The 18,340-nt window shown below is 40.9% G+C and overlaps 2 protein-coding genes across 2 annotated transcripts; both read right to left on the bottom strand.

Moving 5' to 3' along the window:
* Positions 1 to 128: 128 nt before the first annotated feature.
* On the bottom strand, positions 129 to 10,223 carry LOC141783135 (zinc finger FYVE domain-containing protein 1-like). The gene is made up of 11 exons (XM_074660171.1): positions 8,460 to 10,223; positions 7,865 to 8,369; positions 6,844 to 7,058; positions 6,448 to 6,554; positions 6,233 to 6,341; positions 5,696 to 5,793; positions 5,400 to 5,517; positions 5,087 to 5,257; positions 4,686 to 4,866; positions 4,457 to 4,570; positions 129 to 2,322 (listed from the first exon to the last, which is right to left on the bottom strand). The coding sequence occupies exons 1-11, from the start codon at positions 8,967 to 8,969 to the stop codon at positions 2,090 to 2,092; spliced, it is 2,361 nt and encodes a 786-aa protein (XP_074516272.1). The 5' UTR covers positions 8,970 to 10,223; the 3' UTR covers positions 129 to 2,089.
* A 1,669-nt stretch (positions 10,224 to 11,892) lies between these two features.
* On the bottom strand, positions 11,893 to 13,876 carry LOC141783336 (rho-related GTP-binding protein RhoV-like). Its single transcript, XM_074660577.1, has 3 exons — positions 12,858 to 13,876; positions 12,717 to 12,775; positions 11,893 to 12,640 (listed from the first exon to the last, which is right to left on the bottom strand). The coding sequence occupies exons 1-3, from the start codon at positions 13,033 to 13,035 to the stop codon at positions 12,191 to 12,193; spliced, it is 687 nt and encodes a 228-aa protein (XP_074516678.1). The 5' UTR covers positions 13,036 to 13,876; the 3' UTR covers positions 11,893 to 12,190.
* Positions 13,877 to 18,340: the final 4,464 nt, after the last annotated feature.

Below are 18,340 nucleotides of genomic sequence, written 5' to 3'. Positions count from 1 at the left end.
TCATAATACACACAGGCGTGCACACGATCTATTCCTCCCACATACAGTACAAGTAAGTGGTTTGACACAGGGAGGTTTTTTAAACACACAAACACACACTGAAGACATGGAGGCGATTCCAGATTATGTTTTTTTGACAGATGGGAGCTGATACAACTTTAATCTTATGCAAATCTTCCATTAATTTAGTATCCACACAGCATCGCTTTCAAGTTTTGTTTCCCACAGTTTTAAATGCATCAATCATTCCTGCTTGATTTGTAGTCTGGAGGTGAGAAGTGTTGATTGCATCTAATATAATCAGAAAAAAAAATATGGACATCACAAAATGCAAAAGGATTTCTGAAGCAACAGACTGCACAAATTTGCATGGGAATGAACTCCGGTACACGTAATCTGACATGATGTATTTCCTATTCTTTACTGTGCAATATTAGCACCTCAGAGGAGGGTGTGTGTGTGTGTGTGTGTGTGTGTGTGTGTGTGTGATGCAACATTCAGACAGATAAATCTATTTTGAGACAAGACAACAACATTTTCTCATCAGAACCAAGAAGTTCCACGTTGGGAGCAAAAGAAGAATTCACTTTATCTACAAAGCTTACAATCGACAACAACCCTTTTTTCCCCCCACTCATTGTTAACAACAAAATACAAGCATATGTGTTAAAGGCATCACCTTGTGCTTTGTATGGTATCCAGATGTAAAGCTCTCAGTCACTATATGGTTCAATATGTCATTGCCACATTCAAGCATCAATTCCTCTGTGTAATGCTTAAAGACGAAAACAATAGAGAAAAAAAACAATACTTGGAGGACGAGTGGTTCGCATACAGCTGCTAAAAAGTATATAAATATCCATACAGTAACTAGTGTCAAACAAAAAACAGAAAAAGAAAATACACAATATCAATAACGGATGAATAATAACGGAAAAAACAAGCTGTGAAGAGCTAAAACACAACTAAAATGTGTTGTCAGGAGTCTGCATCCTGTCAGTCTGTGCCTACGGAGACGTGGAGGTGTGAGTGTAATATGTAAAACTGGTTTGAAGACAAATTTGGATATTCTTCAATATCCATACAACCAAACAACTGTGAATATTTAGAAAAACAATTAAAATCAAGGTCAAGAAAACATGAAACATGAACATTTTATAACATGGACACACTAAATTGCCGTTTGGTAAAAGAGATAGTGAGGTTTATTCAGAGCCCATCCTCTGAACAAGTAAAAGGCCATGGATCTCTCAGACTGTCATGCAAGTCAGAGTGTTAATAAGCTTTTTTTTTTTTTTTAAATCTTCAATACATAAATAATTTTTCAACGTTTCAAAATGTACACTCCTCTAACATATGTCTTCTTACAACCACAAATTACATGATAAAATATAAACATTATACCAGCACAGACACAGTGACCTGAATGATTTTTGGCACACCAGATATCCACAATCTAGACCTACTGTGGTAGATTTCAGCTCAGACTACTTGATCATCTGGATATCTGGATTTTTGGCCACGGTAAGCAACAGCCTATAACAGCTGAAAAAAAGGCTTAGTGCAAAAAACTAAAATGTTGCAATACAGCATGCAATGGAACCTGCAGTTATACCTGCACGGATATAAAATATCTCCTTGCCATTACACGTGCGACATCAGAGAAAACAATGCTCAATAATATGAATCGCTGGAAACTAATCACACCAACCCCACAGGGTTCTCAACTAACTATTATTCTTTAAATGATACTTTTTTTTTATATTTTCTGAGAGTAGAAAAATAGCTCAACAGCCTTATTTAACGTAAAATTAGGGACTTGTGTCAATCAAAATATTCACTCTGTGAATAATCAGAGTGGAAAAGCAGGTTTCACACTCAGTCAAGTAACTCACATGTTCTGGCTGTTCTACAAAGGCCACAGGAACTCTGCTAAATGTCCTATATATGTATATATATGCCTAAATACTTCCTTTCCACAGATACAAGACAGAACCATTAGATTAACGGAGGTAAAGCAGTGACAGACTGCGAGCTGTAGTGAGTGAGTGGTTCTCTCCGGTGCTCTGAGGAAGGAAGGCCGTCCCTGTTAAAGTTCTCCAGGTTTCTGGTTGCAGCTGGAGCACACACGCACCGGGTGGTCCCAGCCCCGGGACGGAACCGACCGGCGCTCCGGGGAGCAGTCGTCGCACACTCCTTGGCCACAGGCGCGGCAGTGATGCTTGGACAGCTTGGCAGTGAAGTCGCGCTGGCAGTTGTGGCAGGACAGGATGTCCTGGTCAGGCACCCAGTAGGCAGGACGGGCGGCATCTTTCACGAGGCCTACGAGGTAACATAAATACACACACATACACAATGTCAGTGATAGTATAAGGTTTACATTTGCAAAACACTATAGTAAGTCACTTTAAACTTTATAGTGCTGGCATTTAAAGGAACAGCTCGACCTTTTGGGAAATATACTTATTCACCTTTGTGCTTGAGGAATTCAATAACACTAACACACATATAACACTGTCTGTTAGATTACCTTAGCACATACATCTAGCCTGGCTCTGTCCAAAGGATATTGTACACCTACACTATATGTACTGGTAAAGGGCACAGATGAATAACCTGATTGATAACCTGATATACTGTTGATGACATCTATGTCTGTCCAAAGGTAACTAAGTCTGCCTACAAGAGCCGAAGCTCACTAATTAACACGTCATATCTTGTTTAATCTGTACAAAAACGGAAGTGTAAAACCGACAAATTGTGTTTTTACGAGGGGTTATGTCCTGGATATTTTCTTGGCAGAGAGCAACGACTTCCTGGAATCTCTGCTGGTTGCCTGGCAACTGCTCCCGGGCCAAGAAATAGTCCAGCACGTAGGCTAACCTCCCCCAAAAATGTCCATTTCCCAAAATGTTGAGCTATTCCTTTAATTTAGAGGTGCATTCACTTCCTCTAATCAAAATACTAGACTGTTGACCCTTCAATTCTCAGTTGCCATTGCTTTACTTTAGCTTTATCCATACTTATTTTTCCATGGAAACAAGATTTGAGTTTGGAAACTGTAAGTATTTTGTTGTGATTGGATCAGACCTTGCTCTGAGGTATTTTTGGGGCGGTGATGGATATGGAGAAGTTTTCAGCAGGATATCAGGTTATCAACACATATCCATCCAAGCCCTTTACTAGTCATTATACAGCAGGTCTACAGCCCAATATACATTAATAATCTTACTACTTTTGCTCTGGATGAGGGCTGTCCTCAACCAAAGAAATTCTTAGTTGACTAATCGATTAGTTGATTTAATTGAATCTTTAAAACTGTAAAACTGAGTTTCTCCACAAAGAATCAAACAAAAGCACCACTTTAAATCTTTTGTTTACCAGAGATGTGCTCATAAGTTTCTTGGAAATACGTTATGAAAAAAGCATAAAACCGACTAATCGACTAAAGAAATCGTCGAATAATCGACTAAGGGGGGGCAGCCCTACTTTGGATTAAACAAATATTTTTTCCAAATATGTTAAGACGTGTGAAACAACAACCTGGAGGTAAAATAAGGGCAATGATTTTGTGGTGTGTATTTGAGCGAGTACAGCATTTATTCATGCCAACTCTTTGAGAATTCTTCCCGTGCAGCAGAGCCAGTTTTCTCAATCTAAAACACATTTTGGATTATCTTGACAGAAAAGCGTCATTTTGGCTGTTATAAAAAAATGTTCTCCTCATAAACGCTGGACCAAAGTGCATGCCAGACATTTGTGCAGAGAGTGACTGATCCAGACTATTGCACATGAGTCTATGCAAAATCTTTATGCATGTTGTGTCAGGAAACCTCAAAACATTTATATTATTGACTCAGTAAATGTGAGTTTACAGCAGGGAGTCTCGTAAAAAGAAATGAATAAACAGGGTAACTGCTCATCTATTTCACCTTTGCACTAAGACAAAACTCTCAAACTGCAATGTTAAACATTAGGTAGCAGAGCACTCCTACATGGAAGCACTGACATGTCCTGAAGAGATTGTCAAAGGTAGTTTTAGGTTCTGTAGCGAGTGTGTGTGGGAGGTTTTTAAATTTGTAGTCCATCAACATTTTTTATTGGCATGAATAAGTTACAGATAAATGCAAATTCAGTATTTGAACTTCTGCAGTAGAACACACAAAGCAGTTTGGGAATCAGTTGCCCCTGTGTGCTTTTGGTAATTTAACAGGCTCTATTATAACTAGGCCATTAGGGCATCCCACATTCCTTATAAGGCAGGCTTTGCTGGACTCCTGCATAACATCATTGAGAGTTCAAACTAGAAACAACACTGCTTTTCTTTCTTACTGTAAATAAGCATGTTACGCCTCCGCCACTAGAGGGCATTGTATCCATTCACTCACATTTACTGGGTCATTTATTCCTGTTACATAACAATCCTCTTTAGGTTTTGTTTTGGGCTCACACTCACCAAGTGGGATGTCAATAGCAGTGACCACAACCCCGAAGGTGTTGGTGACTGCTTCTCCAACCTTCCTGGCGAGGGTTCCACCTTCTTCCTCCTCGAGCTCTGCCTCAAGCGACTCTGCGGACAGAAAATACCTTTCCTCAAGCCAAATGTTCCACGGCTGCATAACACACAGAAGAGCAAAGACTCGGAACATTTGACATTATTGAGAGTTGAGAGTTGATACGCGTACCTGCGTATGAAGCTCTCTGCTCGAAGCAGACGTCACAGACTCTGACAGGGGCAAGACCCCAGCCTCTCTCAGGGACGGGCGCAGCTTTGGAAGAGCAGCCGTCGCAGAAGCCCTCCCCGCAGGCACGGCAGTGATGCTTGGTGTCGTTGTCCTGGAAGACTGTGTGACACTTATGGCACACCTTGTAAAAAAACAACAACAAGAGAAGCTGTTATTGACCAAGTGCTACAGGAAAGAGGACACACTCGGAGTCTATCTATGTTTTTATCTTATGACCTGCAAACATATATTGTGTAACAGGCACAGAGCAGCACAGACAGTAAACATAGCTCTGGACACGAAAGTGTTGACTTGGCTGTTGGTGGCGGGTGGCAGCGGGTGGGGCTGTGTGTGTCACTCACCAAGATGAGGGAGTTGGGTTTCCAGTAGGCTGGGGCGATCTGATCTGTCAGCCAGGAGGTGACGGCCTTGGCAGGCTTGACACTGAGCTCTGACACAGACTGGGCCACTAGGTTGACTCCATCTAGGAGACGCTGCGCTGCATTGCTATTGTCCTTTAGAAAGCCATCCGACTGCAAAAAGCAGACAGGTTTTTACTACATTAAGTAGATAAATGGTTACCTTTAGCCATAAGTCTAGGTCTGTATGATTACAGACAATTAAAGGAATATAATCTACATCAGATAAATAAATCAAATAGCTTGTTTCTCTTACCCCTGGCCATACATGCTGGATCTCAGTGCGGACAACTGTATCCACAGGGTCCTGGTTCCCATACCAGTATTGACGGCTACGATAGATCACTCCACAGCCGGGACATTCAATAACGTACCTTAACATAGAGTAGACACATAAATGTACTGTGAAAATGTAAAGGTAAATATCTGAGGTATTACTTGGGACTTGTATGCTAATGTGAATAGAAAAACTTGATTTGAGTTCAGAGTCTGGAGCTAAAAATTAGGCTCTGTAAAAGGTAACATAAGACGAACCCAAGCTTTGTTACTCACCCAGACCAGGCGTATTTGGCGAGGCCCAACCATGGAGAGTCTGAGGAAGCTGAGGTCTTGGGGACAACAATCACTTCCTTTCCCCCTTCATAGCAAGCCTGAAGGGATGTATCACACAATGACTTCAACTTCATACTCATCAGTCATGGAACAAGAGTAATTACTAGGACTGCCCCCTTCTTAGTCGATTAATCGACTAATCAGTCGTTTTGGTCTTAGCTGACTGAGATGTCTTTAGTCGATTATTTGTTTTTTACGCTTTTTTTCATGCTGAATGACATATCTCCAAGAAACATATGAGCACATCTCTGTTAAACACAAGATTTAAAGTGGTGCTTTTGTGTTATTCTTTGTGGAGAAACTCAGTTTTACAGATACGTCGATTAAATCAACTAACTTATTAGTCGACAAAATCGTGTGAGTGTTAGTCGACTAAGAATTTCTTTGGTTGAGGACAGCCCTAGTAATTACACAGTCAATGGTATAGAGAGAAAGATTAGTTCTATCTAAGTGATATCGGTGAGCAGCAGGACCTACCTTGCAGGTGTAAATGCGATTATCATACTGAAGAGAATAACGACAACGAAGGTTTGCCTCATGGCACCCTCCTTCTCCTAAGTGGTTCATGCTGTTCTTGCAGCCAGATCTGGGTTAAAAGTAAAATGTCAGAATGGTTAGCAATCTGAAAAGCAAGAGATTGAAGGAGAGATTATAATGGTTACACATTTTTTAAAAAGGAGGAAGGTACTGACCCACAGCTGAGGCACTGGCTGGAGCAGGTGAAGTACTCGTCAGGAAAGAAGCAGCTGTGGGCTACAAGCTCACCTGCAATTTCCCCATTAAAGCGCTCGCTCAATGCCTGTGGGAGAATCAAGGACCAGAAGAAATTAGCTAGACCCAGACAAAACTAAGTGTTGCACCTCCTCTTCATACAGTATAGTATAGATGCATTTTTACAAACATTAACATGACACGTATAAGCTTAAAACTTGAGCTGTGCTGATTTAAATACATCTTTACCTGAATCAAGGAACCAGTTTATCAGCGAATTGTGTATAAATTCAGTTCAGTGGCTTTACAACAACAACAACAACAACAACCAGCCAGCCTGAAGCAGGCAGGAAGCTTCAAACTATATACAGCCCTACCTGCAGGGCTTTGAAGATGACCACGGGGGTGCGTGGGGAACGGGTGGCGTTGTTATCCAGGAGCTGCTCCAGTTTATTCTGCAGGCCACGGAAGTCTGTCGGGGGGCTGAGAGTCTGGGTGCCCCAGTACTGGACAGAGCTGAAGGCCTCTGGGAAACGGGAAAGCTTCTTGAAGCGCTCCAACAGCAGCCGATCTACGGACTCAGACGCCTTATCTAAAACAAGAAGGAGAGGTTACAATAGATAATCCATTAGCATTGGCATCAGATACAACACAACTCTTAAAATACTGTGCATCATCGTACCCAATAAGAAATGTGAGAGAAAAATACTACGACTGTTGCAGAATCAGCCAAAACACATGCCTAATAAACCTATGAGCAAACACATGTAGCTCACTCATTTACATGACATCTGTTGTCCCGAGACTTGAAGGCTAAAACAAGTTTTCCTTCATGCTTTAGCACATTTAATACAAATCATGTGCACTTTACACTCCAATGCCTACCATATTGTGAATGTGTTTTTTCTCCTTCATATACAGTGACAACATTTAAATTGTAGTGAACTGCATGTCTTGGAAAATGGTTGACAGTAATTTAAAGTATGAGTTGTAGCAACTGGACTATAATTACAAGTTGACTACAGCTAAAAATATGTGACATTTTTGCCTTTTTCTTTTTGGTCCAAAAAGTAGTGTTTCCACATTTCACAAAAAGTTGGAACGCAGATTGCTACGTCCAGTGATGTAAAAGTCAGCTGTAGGCTAATATTTGCTAAACCTGTAATTATCTGCAAGGCTTAATTGTTAGTTTACTTTAAAGGCGCCGCCTCTCTTCCTTTATGGTAATGCTCGAATACATTCGGGTGATGCAATCACAATGTATTGTTTTAATGGACGTTTCGCAGTAAAATAATATGTAAAGCTTTGACTTGTTTAATAAATGTGTAGCAGATGAAGTAATAACACTCCACGTATTACAAGCGGGACCTGAGTAACAAAAACGTTGAGATATTTTACCTGAGCCAAGCAGCTTGGTGTGGACAGTTTCATGGAAGATGACCACCGCGGGGCCCAAGGTGGACAGAGGGACATCCAGGCCACAGCGGGCCGTCGTGGCCTTCAGTTCCTTGGTGAAATGCTTCAAGTAAGCATCCGAGGCATCCCCGAGGAACTTGAAGAGGTCGTCATGGAGACGGTCGGCATGGGTGCGGTAGATGATGAGGTCGGAGATGGCGAGCACCTTGAGCAAGAGACGGGTCCTCTGGCCCTGTTTGGAACTGTTCCCAAGCAGCCCCTCAGTGTCAATGACTACTATTTTACGGAAGGGGTCAAACGCCGCCCACACGCCGACCGTGCAGGACTCTTGTGTGGGAGAAGTCTTGAACACTTCCCTGCCCATGAAGAACGCGTGGTTCAGGGTGTGAGATTTGCCCTCTCCTGTGTTGCCAAAGATGGACACCACCTTCAGCAGCTGGTCTGGGTTACAGCTCAGGCTCTTCACAAATGAAGATTCATCTTTTAGCTTGGGGAAAAACAAGAGTTTAGAAGTGAATGTTTGTTTGTTTAGGTATTTTGATTCTTCAATGACAAGTGTGACTTTTGCACAACTCACCTGCATTTCCTCATTCTCATCAACCAAGAGAAAACTGTAAATCTTCTCCAGAAGTTTTGCTCTTTGAGATTTGGTCTCATCGGCTATTTGGACAGCAGGCGGGACGGACGCCTGGACAGGGATGACCTCTGCGGGTTTGGGTGGCGGAGGATAAGATGTGAGCTGGTGTTTCTTCTTGTTGCCTCCACTGTGGGTGCGTTTCTGGCAGTCTTGGCACAAGTTAACTTTGCAGTTCTGGCAGCGGACCACAGCTCTATGGCGTTTGCCACTGTCTCCATTACCTCCTTTACAGTTGTCACAGTAAGGGACGTGCCCAGGTCCTATCTGAACCCGCTCGTGGTTCTTCAGACGCTCCTGACTGTGGAGCTCGAGCTCACAACGAACACACTGCAAGCTTCTGCATTCATCACACTCAAATGCAGCCTCCTCAGAGCCACCACATGCATAACTCTCTTGACATATTAGGCTGGTATTGACTCCCTTTTCTGAAGATGAGCCATGCCCACTCATCGTTTCTTACAAGGTACACTTGAATACAGAAGCAGAGCTTATTGGGAACAGCTTTTGACAAACAGTACCAGCTGTTTTCCAATAGCAGTTAATGGAAAATATACAACATGTGGGTAATACTGACAAAGGGAAAATGACCAAATGCAATGACTAACTTTAAAACAGCTGCATGGTAAGAGGGCTGGTGACTGTAACAACTAACTCACAACAATAATATATCAAACTAGTTGTCTCTGCATGGATTTTAAACACTTAATGATGTTATTTAGTGCAACTAACAGTGAGGCAATGAAGCAGAAACAGCAGTCTCCAAAGGGAAAATGACCAAATACAATGACTAACTTTAAAACAGCTGCATGGTAAGAGGGCTGGTGACTGTAACAACTAACTCACAACAATAATATATCAAACTAGTTGTCTCTGCATGGATTTTAAACACTTAATAATGTTATTTAGTGCAACTAACAGTGAGGCAATGAAGCAGAAACAGCAGTCTCCAAAGGGAAAATGACCAAATACACTGACTAACTTTAAAACAGCTGCATGGAAACAGGGCTATAATAGGACAATAATACAAATATATCAAACTAGTTTTCTCTGCATGTATTTCAAACACTTAATGATGTTATTTAGTGCAACTAACAGTGAGGCAATGAAGCAGAAACAGCCTCCAGTCTCCTTGAGTTACACCACATATGTTTTCACCACTAGTTAGCATTTAGCTGCAGCATTACAATCAAGCATTATATGTAAGGTTAGCAGATAAATAAAACTGTAAAATAAGACAGAAAGATGTATATAGGTAGCAAGTAGCGACCGGGACAATCCTCTGAGAGGATGAATGTGCAAATGTTGACGCTAACAACAGGCTATCTGGCAACCTAACTCTCAATAGCTTAGCTGGCAAACTCGGTGGATAATTTGGCAAAACAAGCAGCAATACTTAGCTTACAGCTAGCTAGTTTTAGACGGACAGTTTCAACTTTGTTTTCCCCAAAGAAAAGCTGTAATTAGCGGGCCAACCAAGCAGCTAGCCTCCAGTCTGTCAGCTGTTAACAACAACAACAACAACAAAAACCCCCGATGTCATAAAGCTCGGATATCAGCTGGACTCTTTTACTTTAAAACTAGGAGGGTAAATCCGTGCTATTCGTGCTTAAAAAGTCTCTTTAAAGTGTTACTGTTGTTGAGTCCGTCCGAGCAGTGTCATTGTTTTGTTCTTCAGCCCTCCTCCTCCCTGTGCAGATCTTCTCTAGCTACGTTATTTTGTTGCCAGGTCAGATCAGCTGATCAGATTATTTTCAGTCACAGGGTCAGAGCAGGGTAAAGCGCTGATGCATCATGGGAAACGTAGTCAACAAGACAGACCCGATCAGCTGAGTCAAGACTACAAAATGTTGTTGTTGTTGTTGTTGTGCTCACAAAATCGAAGTCGTTTGCAATTTTCAACCAAAGAAATTAACTTTTAAACCATTACTGCTATAAAACCTAATAATATAACTGTTGTCCCCTTTACCAAAAAGAAGTTTATTCAAGTGTGCTATTTGTTTACTTCTTTTAAACTTAAAATAATAGAGTATACTTTCAGTTTATTTTATGTACTTATCAGAGATATACTTAACAAAAGTATACATAAGTATACTTTGCTTATACTGACAAGTACACAGAAAAGTCTAAGTATACTTGGCTTATACTGACAAGTATACAGAAAGGTCTAAGTATACTTGGCTTATACTGTTAAGTACAGAAAAGTCTAAGTATACTTGGCTTATACTGTTAAGTACAGAAAAGTCTAAGTATACTTGGCTTATACTGTTAAGTACAGAAAAGTCTAAGTATACTTGGCTTATACTGTTAAGTACAGAAAAGTCTAAGTATACTTGGCTCATACTGATAAGTATACAGAAAAGTCTAAATATACTTGGCTTATACTGACAAGTATACAGAAAGGTCTAAGTATACTTTGCTCATACTGACAAGTATACAGAAAAGTCTAAATAAGTATACTTGGCTTACTGACAAATATACAGAAAAGTTTAACTTGGCTTATAGGCCTAATTGTACTTAATCTTTTGATCGACATATACTTAAGAAAACTATAATTAAATATTCTTGCCTTCTAGGCCTAAAGAAAGGTATACTTGGCTTGTAGTTGTGCTTACTTTTTGATAGGATAACCTATTAAAGTGTGTGATCTGCAGGGCTGCAGGGTTTAGGTGTCTTGCGTGTTAAAAATTGTTGAAGGAGACACCCAGTCTGTCCTATAGGCAATCAAACCAGTTTAACCGCTTCAATTTATAGTGCCCTGAGGCACAGTAAAATAACACAGATTATTACAAGATGAAAGCAAGAAGCACAAGCACATATTTAAGATTACTTCACAGGTAATGCATGTTATTTGTTGGGCCTTATGTTATTTCTTTAGTGTTTTTGTGCTCTTTTGAGGCATACAAATGAATTAGATACAGATAATGTAAAATGATAAGATATTGGTCTTAGTTGGTATAACAAATGGCTCCAAATGTTGCAATACATTTTAATGAATATTATCTTTTGTAAGTGATAGTTTCTTTTGATATCACAATCCTTTTGGGAAATTTACTATAATTAATAAAAAAAAACACATCTTTGATAATCATTTTACCAAAGAAAATTCCATGTGTGTGGCTGTTTTAAAAGTAATTGTGGTATTCATGCCTCAGCATAAGCTTTCACACAGAGGATGGATTTAAATGGCTTTTGTCTTGTAAAGTAGCACTTCAAAGTATCAGCAGGTGACCATTTGTCTCAAACGGCACTTTGTGTTTTCCCTCCATTTCTTCACTGACAGTACTTTCCACTGCAGGATCTACAGACTGTATGTTTTCAGATTTAACAATTAAAGCAATTATTCACAAAAAAAACAGCAACTGGCAATTAAATATGTGTTATACTGTAGTACATTTATTACAAACCTTTAACACACATACACACAGAAATATGAACAACAAATACAACACAAAACAAAGGAAAGGGAAGATTAAAAAAGAGCAGAATACATAGCCTTCTTAATGCAATGAATTATGGATAAAGATTGCCACATTTCAATTCATGTCAATGTTGTTTTAGTGCACAATTCACATTCTGTAGAGAAATATTTTGATAAAAATGCATGATTTGTCTTAAGAAATAACCAAACAGATCGTGTCCAGAGTAAGCAGAGTACTCTCTTTGATTCCCCTTCAGATGAATCTGAAGATTTTCCTCCATCCACAATCACAAAATGTCTTTAAACGTCTGAGCAGGCTGAGCTTTTTATATGTTTTGCCGGTGTGCTTGTGCTGGATGGCAGCAAATATAGCACAGTCAAACACATCTTTGAGGTTGTGTTGTGTCAGAGCTGAACACTCCACATAGCCGTGAGCTCTGATCCTGTGTGCCAGCTTCCTGGCCCGGCTGAAGTGCACTGGTTTGGTGCCTCGCTGGTCCAGATGAATCAGCACATCCACGTTGTGGCAAAGGTCTGACTGAGTTCCAACCAGGAGGATGGGAGAGGACGGGTTGCCGGCTCGGATCTGTGGGATCCATTTAGAGGTGATGTTCTCAAAGGAGACAGGGTTGGCCAGGCTGAAGCAGAGGATGAAGACGTCCACATGGGCATAGCACAGAGAGCGAAGATGGCCAAACTCCTCCTGTAAGATCAGATAATGAGAGATGAGGAGGAAACCGGTCTGGTAAAGAAATCACAATGTGGTGTGCAACATTTACCTGCCCAGCAGTGTCTATCAGTTTGATACGAGTTGGAAAGCCATTCACATGAACCAAACCTGGAAGTGGAAATCAGTTTAAATTTCTGAGTCAAGCAGCCATATTAACCTTTAATTAAATAATAATAACCTCCTAACTCACCAGTGAAAACATCAAAAGCTGTTTGTCTGTACTCGCTGTTGTATCCATTGAAGATGTAGCTGATGATCATGCTGGTCTTCCCCACAGCTCCATCACCAACCAGCATGCAGCTCAGCTCTTCCCTCAGTCTGTTTGGTCTATCATGTCTCTGACAGGCCATCTTCCCTGATATTATCATTACTCCATTATCCCTGCAGCAGTTTGGAGGTCCATGCAGGAGAGCAGCATTACTGTAAAAGATGTGTTCTCCCCCAGGGGCCCAATAAAGGAGAGGGGACAACTCGATTTGAAAGAACAAAGGCGCCCAATCAGATGAGTGATGCTCCAGTGATTTACATAGTCACTCCCACTGACCTCTGCTAAAAGTCAGCTGATTTGACCTTCAATGCCTCACAATGAAGAGCACACAGTAACTGAAAAGGCAAAAAAATAGTCTTTAAAAGTGTATCTTGTGTAATATATTAAAAAATCGTGCTTCTTCTATATTTGCGTTTAGTAGTGCACTTCATGAATTTACTCAATAAATAACTGAGTGTAATACCAGTACTGGTACATAGAGGGTGGTGTTGCTCCAGCATTGGCTTTTGCATGTTGGTGTCCACCTTGTGCTTCATCCACACGCTGCTTTCAGTTTCTTCTTTCTACAACTTGCCAAGAATTCACGTTAGTCAGACACATAATGATTTTTTTGTGTATAATTATGGTGTGTTTTAGGTCCTCAAGTGGGACATATATTTGGCCTGTCATGTTTAACAAAAGTTGCTGTTTTTCATTTCATAATTAAAGCAGCAGTGGGTAGAATTGGAGCAAATGTGATTAAAAAAAGTTATTTTTATAAAAAGGTAAAAATATATATCCTGACAGTGGTGCATGAGACAGGTAATCTGAAAAAACTAAATCATGTGCCTCTGTGTCCTCAGGCGCTCCTAATGGCATCTACGAGATTTCACAGACAAAACCAACCAGTCATAGCTGGAGCCTTGCCGTCTCTAAGCAGCTGTCAATCACTCGCGAACTCTGATTAATTAATTAATTGTGTCCTCAGGTATCCTCCGGTGTCCTCAGGTGCTCCTAATGGCATCTGCAAGATTTCACATACCGGAGGAAAACAAGCAGTTAGAGTTGATCTGAGGTCTGCTGTCTATGAGAGCCAGATGTTAATCACTCGCAAACTCCGACCAAACGGTCAAACTAGTCAGCGCTGATCAAATATGAATCAATATTCTGTTACAGTAATGCCTATTTCTCGCCTCAAATGTTTTCAGAAACATCTTGTAGTGTACTGTTTAGCTGTAAAATTAGAAAGTTTGTGACCCGGCAGCCATGTTGAGATCAGTTAAGGAAATACCAAGCACCGCCCACCAGCTGGAGCAAACTCTCTCATTTTACAGCTAAACAGTACACTACAAGATGCCTCCGTTGAATGAACAGTCAATAGGAACGCTCTCTCAATTAAATGACCTGTGATTGGCCAAAGTCTCCCGTTACGGACTAGGTTTTTTAAAGCCTGAAAACAGAGCCATGAGGTGCAGAAGTCTAGTTTTCTCTCAGAACACTTGAATTACAATATGCTGAAAGGTTATTAAGGCATTTTTGCCCAATGATGCCCAAAACATTCTGTCTACTGCGGGTTCAATGTCATTTGTGTTCCATGCTCTCTATCACATCACACCTCAGTAACTTTGATATCACTGATTTTTTTTATTTTTTGTTTTATTTTCCCTGACTTGGTTGCCACCTTGTTGCATTGTTCATGTGTTTTCAATCTATAAATTCAATTTTCTGAAGGCAGCTTTATTCTCCCATGTAAAAGGGGCAAAGGGCACAGCTGAGGGGGCATTGTTAGACTGTCACCAGCTGCAGTTTATAGCAGAAACTTCATGTGCCATGTTTCATCCTGTCTCTTTCAGGGTGACTGGGTTCACAAATTCCCCTATTATAAACGTTCACTTGCGGTTTACACTGTAAAACTATACTAATGATAATAATAATAATACCTTATTCTAAAATAATGATCATTTGGGATGTGCACTGTAGATGCACCCTGACTGATGCACCCCTGCAATGACTGGTTGGGCGTGCTGGTATGGAGTTTAAGTGTGGATTAACTGCTGTTCTTTGGCAGTCACACCCCAAAGATGTTGTGAATGTCATTTCCAGGTATTAACCCTGTTTATCTTTGGCTCAGTACAGACTGCTTCACTGGCATTCTTGCAAGTATCACACTGAACTTGTCTGATGATGTGGATCTTAATGTGACTACTTATTGGAGAATGTCTATTCAAAGTGTTTATTTGCATTGTTTGACATGATTATATAGTTGCTCCAAGTTGTTCTGCCTCGTTTGCATGGAACTGCTTTTGCAGCACTGCTGTAGGATCATCATCACACAGCAATCCTTGTGTCTGACCCCTGACCCTAAGAAGTATAGGCCTATTGTCATAATACTAATAATAACTTTAGAATGCTAATAATAGCAATGGTTATAATAATAATCTGACATTGTCTTGCTTTGATTAAACTCACTACTGCATGTCATATAGATTTGAGATATTAGGGCTGAGGGTATACATTCAAAAGCTCAAAATCCACATTATCACAGTTGTAGTGCCGAAGAATTGTACGAGCATTTAAGAGATCGGGAAACGTTTGTGGGTGAAAATACAGCTTTAAACAAAGTGTTGTTCCTTATCTGTCAGAGCCTGCAGGAAACTCTGCGTGCATTGTGTTGTAAGGTCCCTGCTTCCTGTTTGCCGTTGTTTCTCGCTCACTCGTTCTCTTCTCTCTTTCTCTCCCCCTTTTTCCCACCACCTGCGCTGTGAGTGATAGAGTTTATTCCCAATGGTAGGAGGACAACATCTGGTCCCTGGTCCCCCCCCCACCCCCCTACACTGACCCACGTCATGTTGCCGGCTCGGCTCCCATGCTGCACCTCTGGCAGCTGTGAGTCACAATGCTTGTGTTCCTTAATCCAAGGTAAATGTCAAACACAGGAAACGGCCTTTAAATATCTCCACTTCCAAAGATTCTCTTTCCTGCAACAGCCACTTTTATCATCATAGATCAAACCGGTAAGCTGCTCTTCAATGCTGCAAATGCAGGCGCTGTGCAACTACAGTATATGCAAATGCGTCTGCAAGATTTGCATGTACCGTAACTTGTGCAGCAGATGTCAGCAGCGTGCTGATGACTTCGACAGTGGCTCAGTGATACATATGTGATGCTGTAAACATGTTTTGGTTCTGCATTCTCACGCTCTCTTTGCATGACTAGACATGCAGAAATGTATCCTGACATATATAGAGATAATCTGCTTAGTAAGGGTGTCTCAATGCGTGCAGTTGAGGGAGAGCCCCCAGCATACACACAGCACACTTCAAAATTCATTCCTCTTGCATTGACTGACTTGGGTGAATTAATAAAAATAAGAGATAAACTCAAATGCATCCTTGTTTGTCCTTGAACTATTGCACTGTTTGTTAAAAATAAACCTGACTCAAAATCCCGTTGCATCTCAAATCTGACAACAATAGAGAAATCTGCCAGATAGGTGTTAAAAGATTACGCTGCTCCTCCCTAAGCCAGAGATCAGCATGGCACACTGCAGACAGGGCACAAAACAAGTGGCTGACATGGAGATGAGGCGATAAACAAGTCATTTGCATAACATTTCCTGCGTAATGTCTCTTTAAGTAGATATTGCCGAGGCTCTTAAGTGATTAGAGCAGGATGGGTGCTTCCATCACACTGAGACCTCACATTAATGGAAATCGTTTCCCTCTTCTTCTTTAGTTCCTAGGTGTGACTTCAGGGTCGCGGCTGGGACACCCTGTCACTTGCTATACATATATCCCACATAATCTCTGTGACACTGTTTGCATCCTGGTGTCAAGGGTCCGGACCTGCTTGCTTGAATTTGACACAAAACATAGACCGTATGGATTAACTTGTTTTGAGTTCATTGATGATATGCAGTTAGTCTTGGTAAATTTTATACTCCTTTACTGGTGCACATAGAGACGTTTTTGCATTTTCTGCCACTAAATATTACTTCACATTAAATAGGCAACTGGAAATGACATCTAACCCAAACAAGTTTCACATTTTAGATGCTTGCAGTACAATTAACAGAATGCTATCAGAGCAAAACAACACTTAAAGGTGTAGTGTGTAGGATATGGTGGCATTTAGCGGTGAGGTTGCAGATTGCAACCAACTGAAACTTCTCTCGTGTGCGAAGCGTGTAGGAGAACTACTATGGCCGACGTGAAAAAATTAAAACAAGATTGGCCCTATCTATCCAGTGTTTGGTTTGCTCATTCTAAGCTGATGAAAACACAACAATTCTTATTTTCAGGTGATTATACTAAAGAAAACATACTTATTAATATTCCATTTCTGCCAATAGATCCCTCTAAATGCTACACACCGTTCCTTTAAGAGGCTACAGCCATGCTAGTGGCTCGGTGAGGCTAGTAGTAGTAGTAAATGCAAATGTTAGCATGCAAACATGCTCACAATGACAGAGCTTACATGCTACTGTTTAGCAGGTATAATGTTTACTATGTTGACTATGAATGTGTTTACCAAATTGAATGAAAAATACCAGTAATAGTTGCTGACACTTCAAATCCAGAATGTGAACTTTATTGTGGTACTCCAGGAAAAGTCAGGGGATCGCCAAAGTCATTAGGATTCATCCTCTGATGACCATAAATGTCTTCATAGCAATCCATCCAATTAAAAAGCATAACTTTGTCCTCATATCGCCCATGAGCACTGGTTTGATGCGTGGGGTTTCTGCTTCATTAGAGAGTCATGCCATGTATCTCTCCAGTTTATTAGCAACAGGATATGGCCCCCTTCCCAGGACAACTCGAATTCTAGCACCTTATGGTCACTGCACCAAGTGATTCATGGGAATTCAGATCTGTGTGGATCTCCCCCACCTCGGCCCTTCCTCCTAGCTGACCCCTGTTGTTCACATTCTTGACTTGTAGCCAGTCATTGCAGGAAAGCATAAACTACGTCTGTGAATACATTGTGTGAATGAGGATATACATGCCTTGCCTTTATTTTTTGTTGGATCAGTGCATTTGCAGTTAATCTGAATTAACATCATAACCAGTATTGTAACATTTTTATCTGAGCTTAGGTTAAGTCAGCATGTCCCACTTTCTAAGTAAAGCCTAAGTGTTTTTTGGGCTTTTGTTGGCCAGCAAGCAGACCTGTCAATTTAGTTACTCATGCTCCATTAAACCCTGGCGGGAGTCCAGGAGCAGCGGACTAATCCCACTTTACCCTCCGGAGAGCATCACAGGGGGTCTGTCCTCCGTGCCTCATGGGATATACGGTAGTTCTGCTCCAAATGAGTCAAACAAGAATCCTTCAATTGATCTGCTCGGTGACCATTAAATTCATAAATATATTGATTTAACGCACATTTAACGGCCTTAAAAATGTGTTTTCTCAATAAGCTTCTA

Source organism: Sebastes fasciatus, chromosome 15 (assembly GCF_043250625.1).
Source record: "Sebastes fasciatus isolate fSebFas1 chromosome 15, fSebFas1.pri, whole genome shotgun sequence".
In the NCBI taxonomy this organism is placed as follows: Eukaryota; Metazoa; Chordata; class Actinopteri; order Perciformes; family Sebastidae; genus Sebastes; species Sebastes fasciatus.
Note: the sequence above shows the minus strand (reverse complement) of the source record. Positions and strands in the feature narration are given on the sequence as shown.

Excerpts from the sequence above, each read along its gene's own strand:
- LOC141783336 (XM_074660577.1), bottom strand. The coding sequence starts at position 13,035 with ATGATAATATCAGGGAAGATGGCCTGTCAGAGACATGATAGACCAAAC. Across the intron at positions 12,776-12,857 it reads AGCTTTTGATGTTTTCACTG|GTTTGGTTCATGTGAATGGC; the intron begins GTGAGTTAGGAG and ends TTCCACTTCCAG. Across the intron at positions 12,641-12,716 it reads TGATAGACACTGCTGGGCAG|GAGGAGTTTGGCCATCTTCG; the intron begins GTAAATGTTGCA and ends CTGATCTTACAG.
- LOC141783135 (XM_074660171.1), bottom strand. The coding sequence starts at position 8,969 with ATGAGTGGGCATGGCTCATCTTCAGAAAAGGGAGTCAATACCAGCCTA. Across the intron at positions 5,794-6,232 it reads ATCGCATTTACACCTGCAAG|GCTTGCTATGAAGGGGGAAA; the intron begins GTAGGTCCTGCT and ends ACATCCCTTCAG. Across the intron at positions 2,323-4,456 it reads TGCTATTGACATCCCACTTG|GCCTCGTGAAAGATGCCGCC; the intron begins GTGAGTGTGAGC and ends GTTACCTCGTAG.